The 23,730-nt window shown below is 49.7% G+C and overlaps 1 protein-coding gene across 1 annotated transcript in view; it reads left to right on the top strand.

Annotated features, from left to right (window-relative positions):
* The first annotated feature begins 367 nt into the window (after positions 1-367).
* The window catches only part of LOC134340087 (kelch-like protein 10), a 35,476-nt gene continuing 12,113 nt past the window's right edge, over positions 368-23,730 (top strand). Inside the window, exon 1 of the mRNA XM_063036915.1 lies at positions 368-802. Within this exon, the coding sequence (XP_062892985.1) occupies positions 383-802 (420 nt within the window). The 5' untranslated portion in view covers positions 368-382. The remainder of the gene's footprint in view (positions 803-23,730) is intronic.

Raw genomic sequence — 23,730 nt, 5'->3', positions numbered from 1 at the left:
TGTGTGTGTGTATGTGTGTGTGTGTGTGTGTGTGTGTGTGTGTGTGTGTATACAGTACTGAAAATAAACTTTGATAGAAAGTTGCTTTCAACTTTGAGTTGCATCAGAACTCTCCCCAACCTACCGGTCCGAACCTCGTCTATACAGTATATTCCTCTCCGTGGATGCTGCCTGACTTGCTGAGTTCCTCGGTCGCTTTTTGTGCGCGTTGCCCAAGTTCTCCAGCGCCGGCGGTAGGGTTTTGCGCGGGAGGGCGGAGGGGAACGCACGCCTGAACGCCTCTGTTTCCCTTTCCCCTCCGTCCCCGCACAGCGCCCTGTTCACCAGCGGCTGGAACAGCATAGAGAAGAAGGTGTACAACATCCCGGGCGTGTCGCCCGACATGATGAAGCTGATCATTGAGTACGCCTACACTCGGACGGTCCCAGTCACCGTGGAGAACGTGGAGCGGCTGCTGGCCGCCGCCGACCAGTTCAACGTGCTGGGGATCGTCCGCGCCTGCTGCGAGTTCCTGCAGGCCCAGCTCTGCCTCGAGAACTGCATCGGCATCTGCAAGTTTGCCGACTACTACTTCTGCCCCGACCTGCGGCACAAAGCCTACATGTATATCCTGCACCACTTCGAGGAGATCGTGAAGGTGAGCGAGGAGTTCCTGGAGCTCTCGGCCTTCGAGCTCAGAGACATTATCGAGAAGGACGAGTTAAACGTCAAGCAGGAAGACGTGGTCTTCGACGCCATTCTCAAGTGGATTGTCCAAGACCCGGACATCAGGAAAAGGTCCATTGTCATACTGCTACCTAAGGTATAGTGTGTCACACTGACTATTTAGAAGTTTTCTAACTTGCTTTTTTTAAAAAAAAAACTCTTAATAGTCTGGGACCGCAGTTTATCACAGAACAGGAGAAAATCTGCCGATGCTGGAAATCCAGAGCAACACACACACACACACACACGGAGTCGGGCCGAAACCCTTGGCAGGATTTCCAGCATCTGCAGATTTGCGATTTGGATTTACAGCACTATTTTGCGAAGTCTCTTCCGGGGATACCGAAGAAGTTTAGATCTTCCCTTGGGCGGGAGTTGAGATGTAATGTTAAAATTGTACAAGGCATTGGTAAAGCTAAATTTGGAGTATTGTGTACAGTTCTGGTCACCGAATTATAGGAAAGATGTCAAAAAATCTTAGAGAGAGTACAGAGAAGATTTACTAGAATGTTACCTGGGTTTCATTTCCTAAGTTGCAGAGAAAGGTTGAACAAGTTGGGTCTTTATTCTTTGGAGCGTAGAAGGTTGAGGGGGGACTTGATAGGGGTATTTAAAATTATGAGGGGGATTGATAGAGTTGATGTGGATAGGCTTTTTCCATTGAGAGTGGGGGAGATTGAAACAAGAGGACATGAGTTGAGAGTTAAAGGGCAAAAGTTTAGGGGTAACATGAGGGGGAACTTCTTTACTCAGAGAGTGGTAGCTGTGTGGAACGAGCTTCCAGCAGAAGTGGTTGAAGCAGGTTCGATGTTGTCATTTAAAGTTAAATTGGATAGATATATGGACAGGAAAGGAATGGAGGGTTATGGGCTGAGTGCGGGTCGGTGGGACTAGGTGAGAGTAAGAGTTCGGCAGGGACTAGAAGGGCCGAGATGCCCTGTTTCCGTGCTGTAATTGTTATATGGGAGTTCAGAGAAACCTCCCCTATCCCCCTCTCACCGCTCCCCCTCTGTGATCCCTGCTGCCAGTCCTGCCGAAGGGACTCGGCCAGAAACGGCGACTGTTTACACTTTCCCACGGACGCTGCCTGACCTGCTGGGTTCCTCCAGCATTGTGTGTGTGTGTGTGTCTTACATCACAGAATCGCTTCTGTTTAATAACCCTGCTCGTGCTCTCAGGTCTTCTTCTGTTGGCCTCTTAAAATTAAACCATCTCCTTATTCTTCTTAAGCCCACCACAACGGCTGGGGCATAGACCACCAACAGTGGCTTGCCAGAGTCCTCTGACCTGGGCAAGTTGCCCACAGGCCAATCTTCGAAGAACCTTCCTCTCCCGGAAATGAGGTCGTTGTCTCCAAGTGTAGCCCATCTCCTTGGTGTATCCTTCCTCTCCCAGGAATGAGGTCTATGGAGGTCCTGCTGCCATAGGTCTGGGTTTTTAACGTGATGGGATTGCAAACCCCATGCCCAGCCTCCTCTGTTTGCAGCTGAGTTAGTGCATCCCCCATATCATGTAGGACGCTGCTACTGGGTGCTGACAGCAGCTCGCCACAGTCCTCAGGCCTGGGCCAGTCTTTCAAGTTGTCCCCAGGTGCTGCCCTTCTTCGAAGATCCTGCCTCGCCCAGGAATGATGCCTTGGGAGCTTCTGTTGAAGTGCTGGTAGCTCTGGGGTTTATACTCTGTACATAGCCTGTGCCCAGGACAGTGTAGAGGGAGCTTCACTCTGTATCTGACTGCGCTGTCCCTGGGAGGGTGTGATGGGACAGTGTAGAGGGAGCTTCACGCTGTCTCTGACCCGTGCTGTCCCTGTCCTGGGAGTGTGATGGGACAGTGTAGAGGGAGCTTCACTCTGTATCTAACCCATGCCCTGGGAGCGTGTGATAGGACATGTGGAGAGAGCTTCACTCTGTATCTAATCTGTGGTGTCCCTTTCCTGGGAGTGTGTGATAGGACAGTGTAGAGGGAACTTTATTCTGTATGGAAATCAGGCATTCCCTTACCAAGGAGTTTTTTTGATGGGACAGTGTAGAGGGAGTTTTACTCCGTGTTTAACCTGTGCTGTGCCTGTCCCAAGAGTGATTGTTGGGACAGTGTAGAGGGAACTTCACTCTCTATCTGAACCATGCTGTGTCTGCCCTGAGAGTGTGTGATGGGACAGTGTAGAAGGGGTTTCCTTCTGCCTCTGACCCATGCTGAACCTACCCTGGGAGTGTGTGTTGGGGCAGAGCGGAAGGTGTCTAACCTGAGCTGAGTGTGCCTTGGTGGTGTGAGATGGGACCATGTAGAGGAAGCTTCACCCTGTCTCTAACCTGTGTCCTGAGATTGTATGTTGAGACACTGTAAACAGAGCTTCACTCTGTATCTAACTAATGCTGTCCCTCCCCAGGGAGTGTGTTACTGAACAGTGCAGTGGGAGCTTCACTCTGTGTCTCACCTGTGCTGTCCCTGTCCTGGAAGTGTGTGTGATAGGACCGTGTAGAGGGAGACTTATTCTGTATCAAACTCATGCTCTTCCTGACCGGGGCATTTGTGATGGGACAATGTAGGGGGATCTTCACTCTGTATCTAATCCATGCTGTCCCTCTCCCTACCCTGAGAGTGTGTGATGGGACAATGTAAAGGGAGCTTCACTCTGTATCTAGCCCATGCTGTCCCTGTCCTGGGAATGTGCATTGGGACGTTGTTGAGGAATCTCCACTCAGCGTCTAAAACGTGCTGTTCCTGTTGTGGGAGTGGGTGATGGGACAGTATAGAGGGAGCTTCACCCTGTAGCTAAATTGTGTCCTGTGCGTGTGTCACGGGACAGTGTAAAGGGAGCTTCACTCTGTCTCTAACCTGTGTCCTGTGAGAGTGTGTTGGGACAGTGTGAACAGATCTTCCCTGTTCTCAGATGTCCCTGTTCTGTTTCTAACCCATACTGTTGCTGATCTGGGAGTGTGTGATGGGACAGTGTAGAAGAGGGAGTTTCACTCTGTCTCCAACCTGTGTCTTTTATATATATATACACACACAAAACACCTTTATTACAAATTCAGTGCTATATTTACAAACCAGACTAACACAATTACTACACTACAAATACACAATACACATTAAACTAAAATGTTTCCATCTGTGTAAATGATGGCAATTACCCCCCGCGGAGCCCAATGGTCCCAGAATGACTGTAAGGTCGATGTGGACAGCATGTGTTCCTTCTCAATATTTACCCGGGTAAAAACATACTCCCCAAACATTGCCAGGCAGTCTGCCCGGGCAGATCCTCCTGCCACCTGTTTCCAAGACCCAGTGTTCTGAGAGTGTGCGTTGGGACAGTGTGAACAGATCTCCAGGTGTGTCTAACCCATACTGTTGCTGATCTGGGAGTGTGTGATGGGACAGTGTAGGAGAGGGAGCTTCGATCTGTCTCTAACCCCTATATTGGGAGTCCCCGTCTTGGGAATCTGTGATGGGACAGTGTAAAGGGAGCTTCCATCTGTCTCTGACCCGTGCTGTCCCTGTCCTGGGAGTGTATGAAGGGACAATGTAGAGGGAGATTCACTCTCTATGTCGCATGCTGTCTCTGTTCTGTGAGTGTGTGATCGGACAGTGTAGAGACAGCTTCACTCTGTATCTAACCCATGCTGTCCCTGTCTCATGGGTGTGTGATAGGATAGTATAGAGGGAGCTTCACTCTGTGTCTAATTCATGCTGTCCCTGTCCTGGGAGTGTGTGTGGGACAGTGTAGAGGGAACTTCACTCAGTCTCTAGCCTGTGCTGTGTCTGTCGTGGGGGTCTGTTTTGGGGCAGAGTAGAGGGAGCTTCACTCTGTCTCTAACCTGTGTCCTGGGAGTGTGCGATGGGGCAGTGTGAATAGATCTTTACTCTGTATCTAACCCATGCTGTGGCTGATCTGGGACTATGCAATATGACAGTGTAGAGGGAGCTTCACTCTGTATCTAACCCGAGCTGTGCCTGTCAAGGGAGTGTGCTGGGGCAGAGTTCAGGGAGCCTTACTCTATCCCTAACCTGTGTCCTGGGAGTGTGTGATGGGACAGTGTGGAGGAAGTTTCACTGTGTCTCTAACCTGTTTTCTGGGAGCTTGTAATGGGACAGGGTGGAGGAAGCTTCACTCTGTGTCTAACCCATACTATCCCTGTCCAAGGAGTGTGTTATAGGACAGTGTAGAGGGAGATTTATTCTGTATCGAGCTCATGCTCTCCCTGACCATGGAGTTTGTGATGGGAAAGTGTAGGGGGATCTTCACTCTTTATCTAACCCATAATGTCCCTGTCCCAGGAGTATGTGATGGGACAGTGTAGAGAAAGCTTCATTCTGTCTCTAACCTGTTTTCTTGAAGTGTATGATGGGACACTGTAGAGGAAGATTCCTTCTGTCTCTGACCCATGCTGTCCCTGTCCTGAGACAGCGTAGAGGGCTCTTCACTCTGTATCTGAATCATACTGTCCCTGTTCAGTGGGTGATGTGACAGTCTAGAGGGAGCTTCACTCTATCTATCCTGTGCTGTTCCTGTCCCAGGTGTGAGCGATGGGATAGTGTAGAGGGAGCTTCACTCTGTACCTAACCTGTGTTCTGGGAGTGTGTGATGGGACAGTGTAGAGGGAGCTTCACTCTGTATCTAAACTGTGTTCTGGGAGTGTGTGATGGGATGGTGTAAAGGGAGCTTCACTCTATCTAACCTGTGTTCTGGGAGTGTGTGATGGGACAGTGTAGAGGGAGCTTCACTCTATCTAACCTGTGTTCTGGGAGTGTGTGATGGGACAGTGTAGAGGGAGCTTCACTCTATCTAACCTGTGTTCTGGGAGTGTGTGATGGGACAGTGTAGAGGGAGCTTCACTCTATCTAACCTGTGTTCTGGGAGTGTGTGATGGGACAGTGTAGAGGGAGCTTCACTCTATCTAACCTGTGTTCTGGGAGTGTGTGATGGGACAGTGTAGAGGGAGCTTCACTCTATCTAACCTGTGTTCTGGGAGTGTGTGATGGGACAGTGTAGAGGGAGCTTCACTCTATCTAACCTGTGTTCTGGGAGTGTGTGATGGGACAGTGTAGAAGGAGCTTCACTCTATCTAACCTGTGTTCTGGGAGTGTGTGATGGGACAGTGTAGAGGGAGCTTCACTCTATCTAACCTGTGTTCTGGGAGTGTGTGATGGGACAGTGTAGAGGGAGCTTCACTCTATCTAACCTGTGTTCTGGGAGTGTGTGATGGGACAGTGTAGAGGGAGCTTCACTCTATCTAACCTGTGTTCTGGGAGTGTGTGATGGGACAGTGTAGAGGGAGCTTCACTCTATCTAACCTGTGTTCTGGGAGTGTGTGATGGGACAGTGTAGAGGGAGCTTCACTCTATCTAACCTGTGTTCTGGGAGTGTGTGATGGGACAGTGTAGAGGGAGCTTCACTCTATCTAACCTGTGTTCTGGGAGTGTGTGATGGGACAGTGTAGAGGGAGCTTCACTCTATCTAACCTGTGTTCTGGGAGTGTGTGATGGGACAGTGTAGAGGGAGCTTCACTCTATCTAACCTGTGTTCTGGGAGTGTGTGATGGGACAGTGTAGAGGGAGCTTCACTCTATCTAACCTGTGTTCTGGGAGTGTGTGATGGGACAGTGTAGAGGGAGCTTCACTCTATCTAACCTGTGTTCTGGGAGTGTGTGATGGGACAGTGTAGAGGGAGCTTCACTCTATCTAACCTGTGTTCTGGGAGTGTGTGATGGGACAGTGTAGAGGGAGCTTCACTCTATCTAACCTGTGTTCTGGGAGTGTGTGATGGGACAGTGTAGAGGGAGCTTCACTCTATCTAACCTGTGTTCTGGGAGTGTGTGATGGGACAGTGTAGAGGGAGCTTCACTCTATCTAACCTGTGTTCTGGGAGTGTGTGATGGGACAGTGCAGAGGGAACTTCACTCTTTGTCTAACCCAAGCTGTGTCTGCCCTGGAGTGTGTGATGGGACAAAGTGGATGGAGCATCCATCGGTATCTAACCCATGTTCTCCCTGTCCTGGGAATGTGTGATGGGACAGTGTCGAGGGAACTTTATTCCGTACCTAGCCTGTGCTCTCCCTATTCCGAGAGTGTGAGATGGGACAGTGTAGAGGAGACTCAACCCTGTATTTAACCTGTGCTGTCCCTGTCCTGTGAGTGTGTGTTGGGACATTGTTGAGGGGGCTACACCCTGTCTCTCACACTTGCTGCCCCTGATCTGGGAGAGTGTGTTGTGGCAGAGCACAGGGAGCTTCACACTATCTCTAACCGATGCTGTCTCTGTCCCGGGAGTGGGTGATGACTGTGGAGAGGGTGCTGCCCTCTGCATCTAGCCTGTGCCTCCCTGTCCTGGGAGTGTGTGTTGGGACAGTGTGAACACATAGAAACATAGAAACATAGAAAACCTACAGCACAACACAGGCCCTTCGGCCCACAAAGCTGTACCGAACATGTCCTTACCTTAGAACTACCTAGGCTTTACCCATAGCCCTCTATTTTCCTAAGCTCCATGTACCTATCCAGGATTCTCTTAAAACACCCTATTGTATCCACCTCCACCGCCGCCACCAGCAGCCCATTCCACACACTCACCACTCTCTGTGTAAAAAACATACCTCTGTACCCACTTCAAAGCACCTTAAAAGTATGCTGTCTCATGCTAGCTATTTCAGCCCTGGGAAAAAGCCTCTGACTGTCCACACGATCAATGCCTCTCACCAACTTATACACCTCTATCAGGTCACCTCTCATCCTCCGTCGCTCCAAGGAGAAAAGGCCAAGTTCACTCAACCTATTCTCATAAGGCATGCTCTCCAATCCAGGCAACTTCCTTGTAAATCTCCTCTGCACCCTTTCTATGGTTTCCACATCCTTCCTGTAGTGAGGCGACCAGAACTGAGCACAGTACTCCAAGTGGGGTCCGACCGGTGTCCTATATAGCTGCAACATTCCCTCTCGGCTCTTAAACTCAGTCCCACAATTGATGAAGGCCAATGCACCGTATGCTTTCTTAACCAAAGCGTCAACCTGCGCAGCTGCTTTGAGTGTCCTATGGAATCGGACCGCAAGATCCCTCTGATCCTCCACACTGCCAAGAGTCTTACCATTAATGCTATATTCTGCCATCATATTTGACCTACCAGAATGAACCACATCACACTTACCTGGGTTAAACTCCATCTGCCACTTCTCAGCCCAGTTTTGCATCAATGTCCCGCTGTAACCTCTGACAGCCCACCACACTATCCACAACACCCCCAACCTTTGTGTCATCAGCAAATTTACTAACCCATCCCTCTACTTCCTCATCCAGGTCATTTATCAAAATCACGAAGAGAAGGGGTCCCAGAACAGATCCCTGAGGCACATCACTGGAGACTGACCTCCATGCAGAATATGACCCATCTACAACCACTCTTTGCCTTCTGTGGGCAAGCCAGTTCTGGATCCACAAAGCAATGTCCCCTTTGATCCCATGCCTCCTTACTTTCTCAATAAGCCTTGTATGGGGTACCTTGTCAATTGCCTCGCTGAAATCCATATACGCTACATCTACTGCTCTACCTTCGTCAATGTGCTTAGTCACATCCTCAAAAAATTCAATCAGGCTCGTAAAGCACGACCTGCCTTTGACAAAGCCATGCTGACTATTCCTAATCATATTATGCCTCTCCAAATGTTCATAAATCTCAGGATCTTCTCCATCAACTTACCAACCACTGAAGTAAGACTCACTGGCCTATAATTTCCTGGGCTATCCCTACTCCCTTTCTTGAATAAGGGAACAACATCTGCAACCCTCCAATCCTCTGGAACCTCTCCCGTCCCCATTGATGATGCAAAGATCATCACCAGAGGCTCAGCAATCTCCTTCCTCGCCTCCCACAGTAGCCTGGGAAACATCTCATCCGGTCCCGGCGACTTATCCAACTTGATGCTTTCCAAAAGCTCCAGCACATCCTCTTTCTTAATATCTACATGCTCAAGCTTTTCAGTCCACTGCAAGTCATCACTACAATCACCAAGATCCTCTTCCATGGTGAATACTGAAGTAAAGTATTCATTAAGTACCTCTGCTATTTTCTCCTGTTCCATACGAATTTTCCACTGTCACACTTGATAGGTCCTATTCTTTCACGTCTTATCCACTTGCTCTTCACATACTTGTAGAATGCCTTGGGATTTTCTTTAATCCTGCTTGCCAATGCCTTCTCATGGCCCCTTCTGGCTTTCCTAAGTTCCTTCTTAAACTCCTTCCTGCTAGCCTTGTAATATTCTAAATTCCTATTAGTACCTAGTTTTTTGAACCTTTCGTAAGCTCTTCTTTTCTCCTTGACTAGATTTACAACAGCCTTTGTGCACCACAGAATTGTACGCTACCATCCTTTCCCTGAGTCATTGGAACGTACCTACACAGAACCCCATGCAAATATCCCCTGAACATTTGCCACATTTCTTCTGTATGTCTCCCTGAGAACATCTGTTTCCAGTTTATGCTTCCAAGTTCCTGCCTGATAGCCTCATATTTCCCCTTACTCCAATTAAACATTTCCCTAACTTGTCTGTTCCTATTCCTCTCCAATGCTATGGTAAAGGAGATAGAATTGTGATCACTGTCTCCAAAATGCTCTCCCATTGAGAGATCTGACACCTGACCAGGTTCATTTCCCAATACCAGATCAAGTACAGCCTCTCCTCTTGTAGGCTTATCTACATTTTGTGTCAGAAAACCTTCCTGAACACACCTAACAAACTCCACCCCATCTAAACCCCTCACTCTAGGGAGATGCCAATCAATATTTGTTAAATTAAAATCTCCCACCACAACAACCCTGTTATTATTACTCCTTTCCAGAATCGGTCTCCCTATCTGCTCCTCGATGTCCCTGTTTCTATTGGGTGGTCTATAAAAAACACCCAGTAGAGTTATTGACCCTTTCCTGTTTCTAACTTCCACCCACAGAGACTCAGTAGACAACCCCTCCATGTCTTCCTCCTTTTCTGCAGCCGTGACACTATCTCTGATCAACAGTGCCACATCCCCACCTCTTTTGCCTCCCTCACTGTCCTTTCTGAAACATCTAAAGCCTGGCACTTGAAGTAGCCATTCCTGCCCCTGAGCCGTCCAAGTCTCTGTAATGGCCACAACATCATAGCTCCAAGTACTGATCCACGCTCTAAGCTCATCCACTTTGTTCATAATAGTCCTCGCATTAAAATAGACACATCTCAAACCGTTGGTCTGAGCGCGTCCCTTCTCTATCACCTGCCTATCCTCCCTCTCGCACTATCTCCAAGCTTTCTCTATTTGTGAGCCAAGCACCTCTTCCCCAGTCTCTTCAGTTCTGTTCCCACCCCCCAACAATTCAAGTTTAAACTCTCCCCAGTAGCCTTAGCAAACCTCCCCACCAGGATATTGGTCCCCCTGGGATTCAAGTGCAACCTATCCTTTTTGTACAGGTCACACCTGCCCCAAAAGAGGTCCCAATGATCCAGAAATCTGAATCCCTGCCCCCTGCTCCAATCCCTCAGCCACGCATTTATCCTCCATCTCATTCTATTCCTATACTCACTGTCACGTGGCACAGTCAGTCATCCCGAGATTACTACCTTTGTGGTCCTGCTTCTCAACTTCCTTCCTTAACTCCCAGTAGTCTGTTTTCAGGACCTCCTCCCCTTTCCTACCTATGACGTTGGTACCAATATGTACCACGGCCTCTGGCTGTTCACCTTCCCACTTCAAGATATCCTGGACGTGATCAGAAACATCCCGGACCCTGGCACCTGGGAGGCAAACTACCAAAGAAACCATAGAAACTACAGCACAGAAACAGGCCCTTTGGCCCTTCTTGGCTGTGCCGAACCATTTTCTGCCTAGTCCCACTGACCTGCACAAGCACCATATCCCTCCATACACCTCCCATCCATGTATCTGTCCAATCTATTCTTAAATGTGAAAAAAGAACCTGCATTTACCACTTCGTCTGGCAGCTCATTCCATACTCCCACCACTCTCTGTGTGAAGAAGCCCCCCCTTAATATTCCCTTTAAACTTTTCCCCCCTCACGCTTAACCCATGTCCTCTGGTTTTTTTCTCCCCTTGCCTCAGTGGAAAAAGCCTGCTTGCATTCACTCTATCTATACCCCTCATAATTTTATATACCTCTATCAAATCTCCCCTCATTCTTCTACACTCCAGGGAATAAAGTCCTAACCTATTCAACCTTTCTCTGTAACTGAGTTTCTCAAGTCCCGGCAACATCCTTGTAAACCTTCTCTGCACTCTTTCAACCTTACTTATATCCTTCCTGTAATTTGGTGACCAAAACTGAACACAATACTCCAGATTCGGTCTCACCAATGCCTTATACAACCTCATCATAACATTCCAGCTCTTATACTCAATACTTCGATTAATAAAGGCCAATGTACCAAAAGCTCTCTTTATGACCCTATCTACCTGTGACGCCACTTTTAGGGAATTTTGTATCTGTATTCCCAGATCCCTCTGTTCCACTGCACTCCTCAGTGCCTTACCATTAACCCTATATGTTCTACCTTGGTTTGTCCTTCCAACGTGCAATACCTCACACTTGTCTGTATTAAACTCCATCTGCCATTTTTCAGCCCATTTTTCCAGCTGGTCCAAGTCCCTCTGCAGGCTCTGAAAACCTTCCTCACTGTCTACTACACCTCCAATCTTTGTATCATCAGCAAACTTGCTGATCCAATTTACCACATTATCATCCAGATCATTGATATAGATGACAAATAACAGTGGACCCAGCACTGATCCCTGTGGCACACCATCTGTGTTTCTTTCCTGCATCCACAGAATCGCCTGTCTGACCCCCTAACTAAAGAGTCCCCTATCACTGCTGCCATCCTCTTCCCTTCCCTACCCTTCTGAGCCACAGGGCCAGACTCTGTGCCAGAGGCGCGGCCACTGTTGCTTCCCCCAGGTAGGCTGTCCCCACCCCCCCAACAGTACTCAAGCAGGAGTACTTATTGTTAAGGGGGACAGCCACTGGGGTACTCCCTAGTATCTGACTCCTGCCCTTCCCTCTCCCGACTGTTACCCACTTATCTGTCTCCCGAGGCCCCGGTGTGACTACCTGCTCCTCTCTATCACCTCCTCACTCTGTGTCAAACCCAATCTGTTGCTGATCTGTGAGTGTGTGATGGGACAGTGTGGAGGGAGCTTTATTCTGTGTCTAACCCATGAAGTCCCTGTCCTGGGAGTGTGTAATAGGACAGTGAAGAGGGAGCTTCCTCTGACTCTAACAATGTTTGCTGTGAGTGTGTGATGGGACGCTGTGGGGGGAGCTTCACTCTATATCTAACCCATACTATCCCTATTCTCGGAGTGTACGATGGGACAATGTCGAGGGAGTAGCGCTCAGTATCTAACCTGTGCTGTGCCTGACATGGGAGTGTGTTGGAGCAGAGGTCAGGGAGCTTCATTCTGTCTCTAACCTGTTTTCTGTGAGTGTGTGATGGGACAGTGTGAGCAGATATTCATTCTGTATCTAACCCATACTGTTGCTCATCTGTGAGTGTGTGTGATGGGACAGTGTAAAGGGAGTTTAACTCTGTATCTAACCCAAATTCTCCCTTTAATGGGAGTGTGTGATGGGACCATCTAGAGGGAACATCACTCTGTATCTGACCCATGCTGTCCCTGTCCTGGGAGTGTCTGATGGGACAGTGTAGAGGGAGCTTCACTCTGTATCTAACCCGTGCTATGCCTGTCATGGGAGTGTGTTGGGGTAGAGTTCAGGGAGCTTCACTCTGTCTCTAACCTGTGTCCTGGGCGTGTGTGTTGGGACAGTGTAGAGGGAGCTTCACTCTGTATCTAACCCGTGCTGTCCCTGTCATGGGAGTGTGTGATGGGACGGTGTAGAGGGAATTTCATTCTGTCTTTAACTTGTGTCCTGTGATTGTATGATGGGAAATTGTAGAGGGAGCTTCACTTTGTATCTAAACCATGCCCTGTGATTGTGTGATGAGACCGTGTAGAGGGAGCTTCACTCTGTATCTGACCCGGGCTGTCCCTGTCATGGGAGTGTGTGATGGGACGGTGTAGAGGGAATTTCATTCTGTCTTTAACTTGTGTCCTGGGAGTGTGTGATGGGACAGTGTAGAGGGAGCTTCACTCTGTATCTGACCCGTGCTGTCCCTGTCATGGGAGTGTGTGATGGGACGGTGTAGAGGGAGCTTCATTCACTCTGCCTCTAACCTGTGCTGTCCCTGTCATGGGAGTGTGTGTTGGGACAGTGTAGAGGGAGGTTCACTCTGTATCTGATCCATGCTGTTTCTGTCCTGGGAGTGTGTGATCAGACAGTGAACAGGGATCTTCACTCTGTGTCTCACCCATACTGTCCCTGTCATAGGAGTGTGTGATAGGACAGTGTAGAGGGAGATTTATTCTGTATCGAACTCATGCATTCCCTTACCAGGGAGTTTGTGATGAGACAGAATCAGCTTTACTGTCACCAGCATATAACTTGAAATTTGTTAACTTAGCAGCAGCAGTTCAATGCAATACATAATATCGAAGAGGGAAAAAATAATAATAATAATAATTAAACAAGTAAATCAATTACAGTATACTTATATTGAATAGATTAAAAAATGTACAAAAACAGAAATACTGTACATTAAAAAAGTGGGGTAGTGTCCAAGGATTCAATGTCCATTTAGGAATCAGATGGCAGAGGGGAAGAAGCTGTTCCTGAATCACTGAGTGTGTGTCTTCAGGCTCCTGTACCTCCTCCCTGATGGTAACAGTGAGAAAAGGGCATGCCCTGGGTGTTGGAGGTCCTTAATAATGGACACTGCCTTTCTGAGACACTGCTCCCTGAAGGTGTCCTGGGTACTTTGTAGGCTAGTACACAAGATGGAGCTGACTAGATTTACAACCCTCTGCAGCTTCTTTCAGTCCTGTGCAGTAGCCCCTCCATACCAGACAGTGATGCAGCCTGTCAGAATGCTCTCCACGGTACAACTATAGGAGTTTTTGAGTGTATTTGTTGACATGCCAAATCTCTTCAAACTCCTAATAAAGTATAGCCACTGTCTTGCCTTCTTTATGACTGCATCGATATGTTGGGACCAGGTTAGATCCTCAGAGATCTTGACACCCAGGAATTTGAAGCTGCTTCTCTCTCCACTTCTGAACCCTCTATGAGGATTGGTATGTGTCCCTTCATCTTACCCTTCCTGAAGTCCACAATCAGCTCTTTCCTCTTACTGACGTTGAGTGCCAGGTTGTTGCTGTGACACCACTCCACTAGTTGGCATATCTCACTCCTGTACGCCCTCTCGTCACCAGCTGAGATTCTATCAACAATGGTTGTGTCATCAGCAAATTTATAGATGGTATTTGAGCTATGCCTAGTCACACAGTCATGGGTATAGAGAGAGTAGAGCAGAGGGCTAAGCACACACCCTTGAGGTGCGCCAGTGTTGATCGTCAGCAAGGAGGAGTTGTTATCACCAATCTGCATGGATTGTGGTCTTCCAGTTAGAAAGTCACAGATCCAATTGCAGAGAGAGGTACAGAGGCCCAGGTTCTGCAACTTCTCAATCAGGATTGTGGGAATGATAGTATTAAATGCTGAGCTATAGTCGATGAACAGCATCCTGACGTGGGTGTTTGTGTTGTCCAGGTGGTCTAAATCGGTGTGAAGAGCCATTGAGATTGCGTCTGCCATTGACCTATTGTGGTGATAGGCAAATTGCAATGGGTCCAGCTCCTTGCTGAGGCAGGAGTTCAGTGTAGTCATAACCTACTTCTCAAAGCTTTTCATCACTGTAGATGTGAGTGCTACCGGGCGATAGTCATTAAGGCAGCTCACATTATTCCTCTTAGGCACTGGTATAATTGTTGCCTTTTTGAAGCAAGTGGGAACTTCCACCCGTAGCAGTGAGAGGTTGAAAATGTCCTTGAGTATTCCGGCTAGTTGGTTGGCACAGGTTTTCAGAGCCTTACCAGGTACTCCATCGGGACCTTCCGCCTTGTGAGGATTCACTCTCTTTAAAGACAGCCTAACATCAGCCTCTGAGACAGAGATCACAGGATCATCAGGTGCAGCAGGGATCTTCACAGCTGTAGTTGTGTTCTCCCTTCCAAAGCTGGCATAGAAGGCGTTGAGTTCATCTGGTAGTGAAGCATCATTGCCATTCATACTGTTGGGTTTCGCTTTGTAGGAAGTAATGTCTTGCAGTCCCTACCAGAGTTGCCGTGTATCCGATGTCACCTCCAACCTCATTCAAAATTGTCTCTTCACCCTTGAAATAGGCCTTCGCAAATCATACCTGGTTTTCTGGTACAGGCCTGGGATACCAGACTTGAATGCCGCAGATCCAGCCTTCAGCAGACGATGCACCTCCTGGTTCATCCACGGCTTTTGGTTTGGGAATGTACAGTAAGTCTTTGTAGGCACACACTCATCCACACAGGTTTTACTGAAGTCATTAACAACTGCAGCACACTCATCCAGGTTCGAAGATGAATCCATGAATACAGTCCAGTCCACTGATTCAAGGCAGTCCTGTAGGCGCTCCTGTGCTTCCCTTGTCCAAACTGTCTTGGTCCTTACCTTCTTGGTCCCCACGACTGATGCTGCAGTCTTCAGTCTCTGCCTATACTCAGCCAGGCGATCAGACTTCCTGAAGTGAGGGTGTGGGATAGCACAGTATGCATACTCGTGAGGGGGATCTTCACTCTGACAGTGTAGAGAGAATTTCACTCTGTCTCTACATCATACCCTGGGGGTGGGTGATGAGACAGTGTACAGGGAATCTTCACTGTGTATCTAGCCCGTGCTCTCCCTGTCCTGGGAGTGTGTGAACGGACAGTGTAGAGGGAGCTTCACTTTGTATCTAATCTGTGTCCTGGGAGTGTGTGATGGGACAGTGTGAACAGATCTTCACTCTGTACCTAACCCATACTGCTGATGATCTGGGAGTTACGATGGGACAGTGTAGAGGGATCTTCACTCTGTCTCTAACCCGTGTCCTAGGAGTGTGTGTTGGGACAGTGTGAACAAACCTTTACTCTGTATCTAACCCGTACTGCTGCTGATCTGGGAGTTACGATGGGACAGTGTAAAGGGAGCTTCACTCTGTCTCTAACCTGTGCTGTGTCTCCCTGAGAGTGTGTGGATGGGACAGTGTAGAGGGATCTTCACTCTGTCTCTAACCCGTGTCCTAGGAGTGTGTGTTGGGACAGTTTGAACAAACCTTTACTCTGTATCTAACCCGTACTGCTGCTGATCTGGGAGTTACGATGGGACAGTGTAAAGGAAGCTTCACTCTTGTCTCTGACCTGTGCTGTGTCTGCCCTGGGAGTGTGTGATGGGACAGTGTAGGGGCAGCTTCCTGTGCTGTTCCTGTCCTTTGTTTTTATATACAAAATACCTTTATTACAAATTCAGTGCTACAATATATACAAACCAGTGACTAGCACAATTACTACACTACAAATAGACAGTACACATTAAACCAAAATGTTTCCATCTCTGTCAATGATGGCTATTAACCCCCGCGGAGCCCAATGGTCCCGGAACAACTCTGTGGTCACCGTGTTCCTTCTCAATTTTTTACCCGGGCATGAACATACCCCCTAAACATTACCAGGCAGTCTGCCCGGGGACATCCTCCCGCCACCCGTTTCCAAGACCCGCGGATGGCTGTTTTCACCAGCTCCAGGAGCACATTGACAAGGGCATCCTCATCCCTCTGTGCCCCCTTCCTTACTGGATGACCATATATAAATAGGTTGGGGCTAAAATGCAACCAGAAGGCGAGAAGCAGCCTACGCAAATACGTAAAAAGGGGCCACAGTCTTGCACACTCCAGGTACGTATGGTACATGGTCTCCTCCAGCCCGCAGAAGTGGTATGCGGCTGGGAGATCGGTGTACAGACTAAAAAAATTATTACAAGGCACCGTTCTCTGCAGCACCCTCCACCCCAGATCCCCCAGGTGCATGGAAAGAACTCCTCCATAAAGGGACTTCCATTGGGGCCCCCTCACCTCCAGGTGGAAAGACAGACCGCCATGGCGTGTCGGGATGGTGGACAAGGGCTAGGAAGTGGAGGGTGTGGAGCAGCAGCCCACACAGATACCTCCTGCTTGCATCCCTGAATGGGATTGTGGGTGTCGAGGAGAGGCGGCTTAAATTGTGTGGACACGGCCCTCGGATAAGATAGCGGGGCCTGGGCCCGACAAGCAGCTCAGCCTGAGTCGTTCCACACACCTGAGCCCCACCGACATCCGTTGAGGCAGAGTAAACTCCACCCTTGGCCAGAGGAGGGGATTCCCGGCCTCAGACAGTGTAGAGGGAGCTTCACTCTGTGTCTAGCCCGTGCTCTCCCTGTCCTGGGAGTGTGTTTTGAGACAGTGTGGAGAGATCTTCACTCAGTATCTGACCCGTGCTCTTCCTGTCATGGGAGTGTGCAATGGGATGGTGTAGAGGGAGCTTCACTTTGGAGCTAACTTGTGTCCTGTGAGTGTGTAGTGGGGCAGAGTACAGGGAGCTTCACTCTGTATCTAAGTGACCTGGGAATATGTGATGTGGGATCTTCACTCTGTCTCTGACCTGGGAGTGTGTGATGAGACAATGTGAACAGATCTTCACTCTGTATCGAACCCATACCGTTGCTGATCTAGGAGTGTGTGTTGGGATACTGTAGAGGGAGCTTCACTCTGTCTCTAACCTGTGCTGTACCTGCCTTGAGAGTGTGTGATGGGACAGTGTAGCGGGAGTTTCACTCTGTATCTAACCCGTACTGTTACTGATCGGTAGTGTGTGATGGGACAGTGTAGTGGGAGTTTCACTCTGTATCTAACCCGTACTGTTACTGATCGGGAGTGTGTGATGGGACAGTGTAGAGGGAGTTTCACTCTGTATCTAACCTGTACTGTTGCTGATCGGGAGTGTGTGATGGGACAGTGTAGAGGGAGTTTCACTCTGTATCTAACCTGTACTGTTGCTGATCGGGAGTGTGTGATGGGACAGTGTAGAGGGAGTTTCACTCTGTATCTAACCCGTACTGTTACTGATCGGGAGTGTGTGATGGGACAGTGTAGAGGGAGTTTCACTCTGTATCTAACCCGTACTGTTACTGATCGGGAGTGTGTGATGGGACAGTGTAGAGGGAGTTTCACTCTGTATCTAACCCGTACTGTTACTGATCGGGAGTGTGTGATGGGACAGTGTAGAGGGAGGTTCACTCTGTATCTAACCCATACTGCTGCTGATCGGGAGTGTGTGATGGGACAGTGTAGAGGGAGTTTCACTCTGTATCTAACCCGTGCTGTCCCTGTCCTGGGAGTGTGTGATGGGACAGTGTAGCGGGAGTTTCACTCTGTCTGTATCCCGTGCCCTGGGACAGTGCAGGCAGATCTTTATTATGTATCTAATCCATGCTGTCCCTGTCTTGGGGGGGGGGGGTGGATTTGAAGATTTAAGACTTAAATCTATTTTTCACATGAACATTGAAACATGCTGTGAAATGCCAACATTTGCCTCGCTGTCTAACACAGCCGGTGGACGTGTCGGGGGTGGCGGGGGCTTCCCCAAGTGGCGTCACACATTCCAGTTGGCCACTCTGCCAGCCCGACCAACACAGAACACAAACACCCACCAGCAGCAACTCCGATACCGTCCCCATCCGCCTCTCCCACTCAAGGACTGTGCCGCCCTCTAATCACCATACCCCTCCCCAGCCCCCACCACCACCGAACTTGCCAAGACGGGCAAAGATTGTCAGAGGCTGGCCAGACATCGAGGAGGTCGCGACGCCACTGCCAGTGAGCAATGCTGCCCACGGGGCAATCCTCCGCCCTCCTCCCGCTCCTCCTCCATTTCCCGGATGCCCGCCCTCCACCCCGTCTTCCTGCTGCCTTCAAAGAGATCCTCACCTGCGAAATTTGTTGTTTGGCAGGATATCATGATTTTTAAAGACTATAATTTACAGTAAGAAATAAACACAAAATAATCTGCAGATGCTGGGGTCAAAGCAACACGCACAACATGCTGGAGAAACTCAGCAGGTCGGGCAGCATCCGTGGAAACGATCAGTCAACATTTCGGGCGGGAACCCTTCGTCACGACTGAAGAGGGAAGGGCCAGAGGCCCTATAAAGAAGGTGGGGGAGGGTGGGAAGGAGAAGGCTGGTGGGTATCAGGTGAAAAACCAGTAAGGGGAAAGATAAAGGGGTGAGGGAGGGGAAGCAGGGAGGGGATAGGCAGGAAAGGTGAAGAAGGAATAGGGGAAAACACAATGGGTAGTAGAAGGAGGCGGAACCATGAGGGAGGTGGTAGGCAGCTGGGGGAGGGGGCAGAGTGACATAGAATTAGGGGAAGGGAGGGGGAGGGAATTACTTTTTAAAAAGAATGGCGAGTCTCTCTCTTCCCCCCACCCCACTTTCCTTACCAGTCCTGATGAAGGGTGTCGGCCCGAAACGTCCACCGGTTGTTCCACTCCAGAGATGCTGCCTGACCTGCTGAGTTCCACCAGCATGTTGGATTGTCCCTGCATCCCGCAGGATCACTGGGCAGCAATGGGCCAGCTAAACGTGTCCTGTGACACCACCCCTCCTCCCAACCCAACCACCCCTCTATTCCCCACCATCCCTGCCATGTCCCCCCACTAGCTGAGAGTCACCGGGAACACCTGTGAAACATCCAATAGCTCTGGACCTGCACTCGCTGGAGTTTAGAATGAAGCCGTGTTGGCGGGGTGTCAAATCTCATCGAAACCTGTCAAATACTGGAAGGACTCAATAGAGTGGATGTGGAGAGGATGTTTCCTATAGTGGGGGAGTCTATGACCAGAGGACACAGATAGAGTGGATGTGGAGAGGATGTTTCCTATAGTGGGGGAGTCTAGGACCAGAGGACACAGATAGAGTGGATGTGGACAGGATGTTTCCTATGGTGGGGGGAGTCTAGGACCAGAGGACACAGATAGAGTGGATGTGGAGAGGATGTTTCCTATAGTGGGGGGAGTCTAGGACCAGAGGACACAGATAGAGTGGATGTGGAGAGGATGTTTCCTATAGTGGGGGAGTCTCGGACCAGAGGACACAGATAGAGTGGATGTGGAGAGGATGTTTCCTATAGTGGGGGAAGTCTAGGGCCAGAGGACACGGATAGAGTGGATGTGGTGAGGATGTTTCCTATAGTAGGGGAGTCTAGGACCAGAGGACACAGATAGAGAGGATGTGGAGAGGATGTTTCCTACAGTGGTGGAATCTAGGATCAGAGGACACAGATAGAGTGGATGTGGAGAGGATGTTTCCTATAGTGGGGGAGTCTAGGATCAGAGGACACAGATAGAGTGGATTTGGAGAGGATGTTTCCTATAGTGGGGGAGTCTCGGACCAGAGGACACAGATAGAGTGGATGTGGAGAGAATGTTTCCTATAGTGGGGGAAGTCTAGGGCCAGAGGACATGGATAGAGTGGATGTGGAGAGGATGTTTCCTATAGTGGGGGAGTCTAGGACCAGAGGACACAGATAGAGTGGATGTGGAGAGGATGTTTCCTATGGTGGGGGGAGTCTAGGACAAGAGGACACAGATAGAGTGGATGTGGAGAGGATGTTTCCTATAGTGGGGGGAGTCTAGGACCAGAGGACACAGATAGAGTGGATGTGGAGAGGATGTTTCCTGTAGTGGGGGAGTCTAGGACCAGAGGACACAGATAGAGTGGATGTGGAGAGGATGTTTCCTATGGTGGGGGGAGTCTAGGACCAGAGGACACAGATAGAGTGGATGTGGAGAGGATGTTTCCTATAGTGCGGGGAGTCTAGGACCAGAGGACACAGATAGAGTGGATGTGGAGAGGATGTTTCCTGTAGTGGGGGAGTCTAGGACCAGAGGACACAGATAGAGTGGATGGGGAGAGGATGTTTCCTATGGTGGGGGAGTTTCGGACCAGAGGGCACAGATAGAGTGGATGTGGAGAGGATGTTTCCTATAGTGGGGGAGTCTCGGACCAGAGGACACAGATAGAGTGGATGTGGAGAGGATGTTTCCTATAGTGGGGGAGTCTCGGACCAGAGGACATGGATAGAGTGGATGTGGAGAGGATGTTTCCTATAGTGGGGGATGTCTAGGGCCAGAGGACACGGATAGAGTGGATGTGGAGAGGATGTTTCCTATAGTAGGGTAGTCTAGGACCAGAGGACACAGATAGAGAGGATGTGGAGAGGATGTTTCCTATAGTGGTGGAATCTAGGATCAGAGGACACAGATAGAGTGGATGTGGAGAGGATGTTTCCTATAGTGGGGGAGTCTAGGATCAGAGGACACAGATAGAGTGGATTTGGAGAGGATGTTTCCTATAGTGGGGGGAATCTAGGACCAGAGGACACAGATAGAGTGGATGTGGAGAGGATGTTTCCTGTAGTGGGGGAGTCTAGGACCAGAGGACACAGATAGAGTGGATGTGGAGAGGATGTTTCCTATAGTGGGGGAAGTCTAGGGCCAGAGGACACGGATAGAGTGGATGTGGAGAGAATGTTTCCTATAGTGGGGGAGTCTAGGACCAGAGGACACAGATAGAGTGGATGTGGACAGGATGTTTCCTATGGTGGGGGGAGTCTAGGACCAGAGGACACAGATAGAGTGGATGTGGAGAGGATGTTTCCTATAGTGGGGGGAGTCTAGGACCAGAGGGCACAGATAGAGTGGATGTGGAGAGGATGTTTCCTGTAGTGGGGGAGTCTAGGACCAGAGGACACAGATAGAGTGTATGTGGAGAGGATGTTTTCTATGGTGGGGGAGTTTCGGACCAGAGGGCACAGATAGAGTGGATGTGGAGAGGATGTTTCCTATAGTGGGGGAGTCTCGGACCAGAGGACACAGATAGAGTGGATGTGGAGAGGATGTTTCCTATAGTGGGGGAGTCTCGGACCAGAGGACACAGATAGAGTGGATGTGGAGAGGATGTTTCCTATAGTGGGGGAGTCTAGGATCAGAGGACACAGATAGAGTGGATTTGGAGAGGATGTTTCCTATAGTGGGGGAGTCTAGGACCAGAGGACACAGATAGAGAGGATGTGGAGAGGATGTTTCCTATAGTGGGGGAGTCTAGGACCAGAGGACACAGATAGATTGGATGTGGAGAGGATTTTTCCTATAGTGGGGGAGTCTAGGACCAGAGGGCACAGATAGAGTGGATGTGGAGAGGATGTTTCCTATAGTGGGGGAGTCTAGGACCAGGGGACACAGGTAGAGTGGATGTGGAGAGGACGTTTCCCATAGTGGGGGAGTCTAGGACCAGAGGACACAGATAGACTGGATGTGGAGAGGATGTTTCCTATAGTGGGGGAGTCTAGGACCAGAAGTCTCCACCTCAGAATAGGATCCCCAATAGAACAGAGATGAGGAGGAATTTCTTTAGCCAGAGGGTGGTGAATCTGTGGAATTCGTTGCCACAGACGGCGCTGGTGGCCAAGTCATTGGGTGTATTTAAAGTAGAGATTGACAGGTTCTTGAGTAGTCAGGGTGACAAACATCAGGAGGAGAATCGGGGTCGAGATGGATAATAAATCAGCCATGTTGGGATGGCGGAGTGGTCTCGATGGGCTGAATGGCCTTGACCAGTCCTCGTGATCTGGGAGTCCAGATGGGTCAGCGGAGACGCACAGCAGAGATTTGGAATCTGGAGCACGAAATGGCATTTGGAGGAACTCAGCAGGTCGGGCAGCGTCTGTGAGCGGGGGGGGAAGAACTGCCAACACACACACACGCACACACACACACACACACTCATACTCACACACTCACACTCACATACACACACACACTCATACTCACACACTCACACTCACATACACACACACACACTCATACTCACATGCACACTCACACACACACACACACACTCATACTCACACGCACACTCACACACACACACACATACTCACACGCACACACACACACACACATACTCGCACGCACACACACACACACACTCATACTCACACACTCACACTCACATACACACACACACTCATACTCACACGCACACACACACACACACACACTCATACTCACACGCACACTCACACACACACACACATACTCACACGCACACACACACACTCATACTCACACATTCACACTCACATACACACACACACTCATACTCACACGCACACTCACACACACACTCATACTCACACGCACACTCACACACACACATACTCACACGCACACACACACACACACACCCTCATACTCACACACTCACACTCACATACACACACACTCATACTCACACGCACACACACACACACTCATACTCACACACTCACACTCACACACACACACACACTCATACTCACACGCACACTCACACACACACACACACACTCATACTCACACGCACACACACACACACTCATACTCACACACTCACACTCACACACACACACTCATACTCACACGCACACTCACACACACACACACACTCATACTCACACGCACACTCACACTCACACTCACACAAAATGCTGGAGGAACTCAGCAGGTCGGTCAGCGTCTGTGGAGAGGAATAAACAGTCAACGTTTTGTGCCGAGACCCTTCATCAGGACTGAGAAGGAAGCGGGCGGCGGGGGATGATGCTAGAATAAAAAGGTCGGGGGGAGGGGAAGGAGGCCTGGCTCTAAGGTGATAGGTGAAGCCGGGTGGGAGGGAAAGGTCAAGGGTTGGAGAGGAAGGAATCTGATCGGAGAGGAGAGTGGACCGTGGGAGAACGGGAAGGAGGAGGGACACCAGGGGGAGGTGATGGGTGGGAAAGGTAAAGGGCTGGAGAGGAAGGAATCTGATCGGAGAGGAGAGTGGGCCGTGGGAGAAAGGGAAGGAGGAGGGACACCAGGGGGAGGTGATGGGTGGGAAAGGTAAAGGGCTGGAGAGGAAGGAATCTGATCGGAGAGGAGAGTGGACCGTGGGAGAAAGGGAAGGAGGAGGGACACCAGGGGGAGGTGATGGGTGGGAAAGGTAAAGGGCCGGAGAGGAAGGAATC

Source organism: Mobula hypostoma, chromosome X1 (genome assembly GCF_963921235.1).
Source record: "Mobula hypostoma chromosome X1, sMobHyp1.1, whole genome shotgun sequence".
NCBI lineage: Eukaryota > Metazoa > Chordata > Chondrichthyes > Myliobatiformes > Myliobatidae > Mobula > Mobula hypostoma.
The sequence above is the reverse complement of the archived record's forward strand: the minus strand, read 5'-3'. Positions and strand labels throughout refer to the sequence as shown.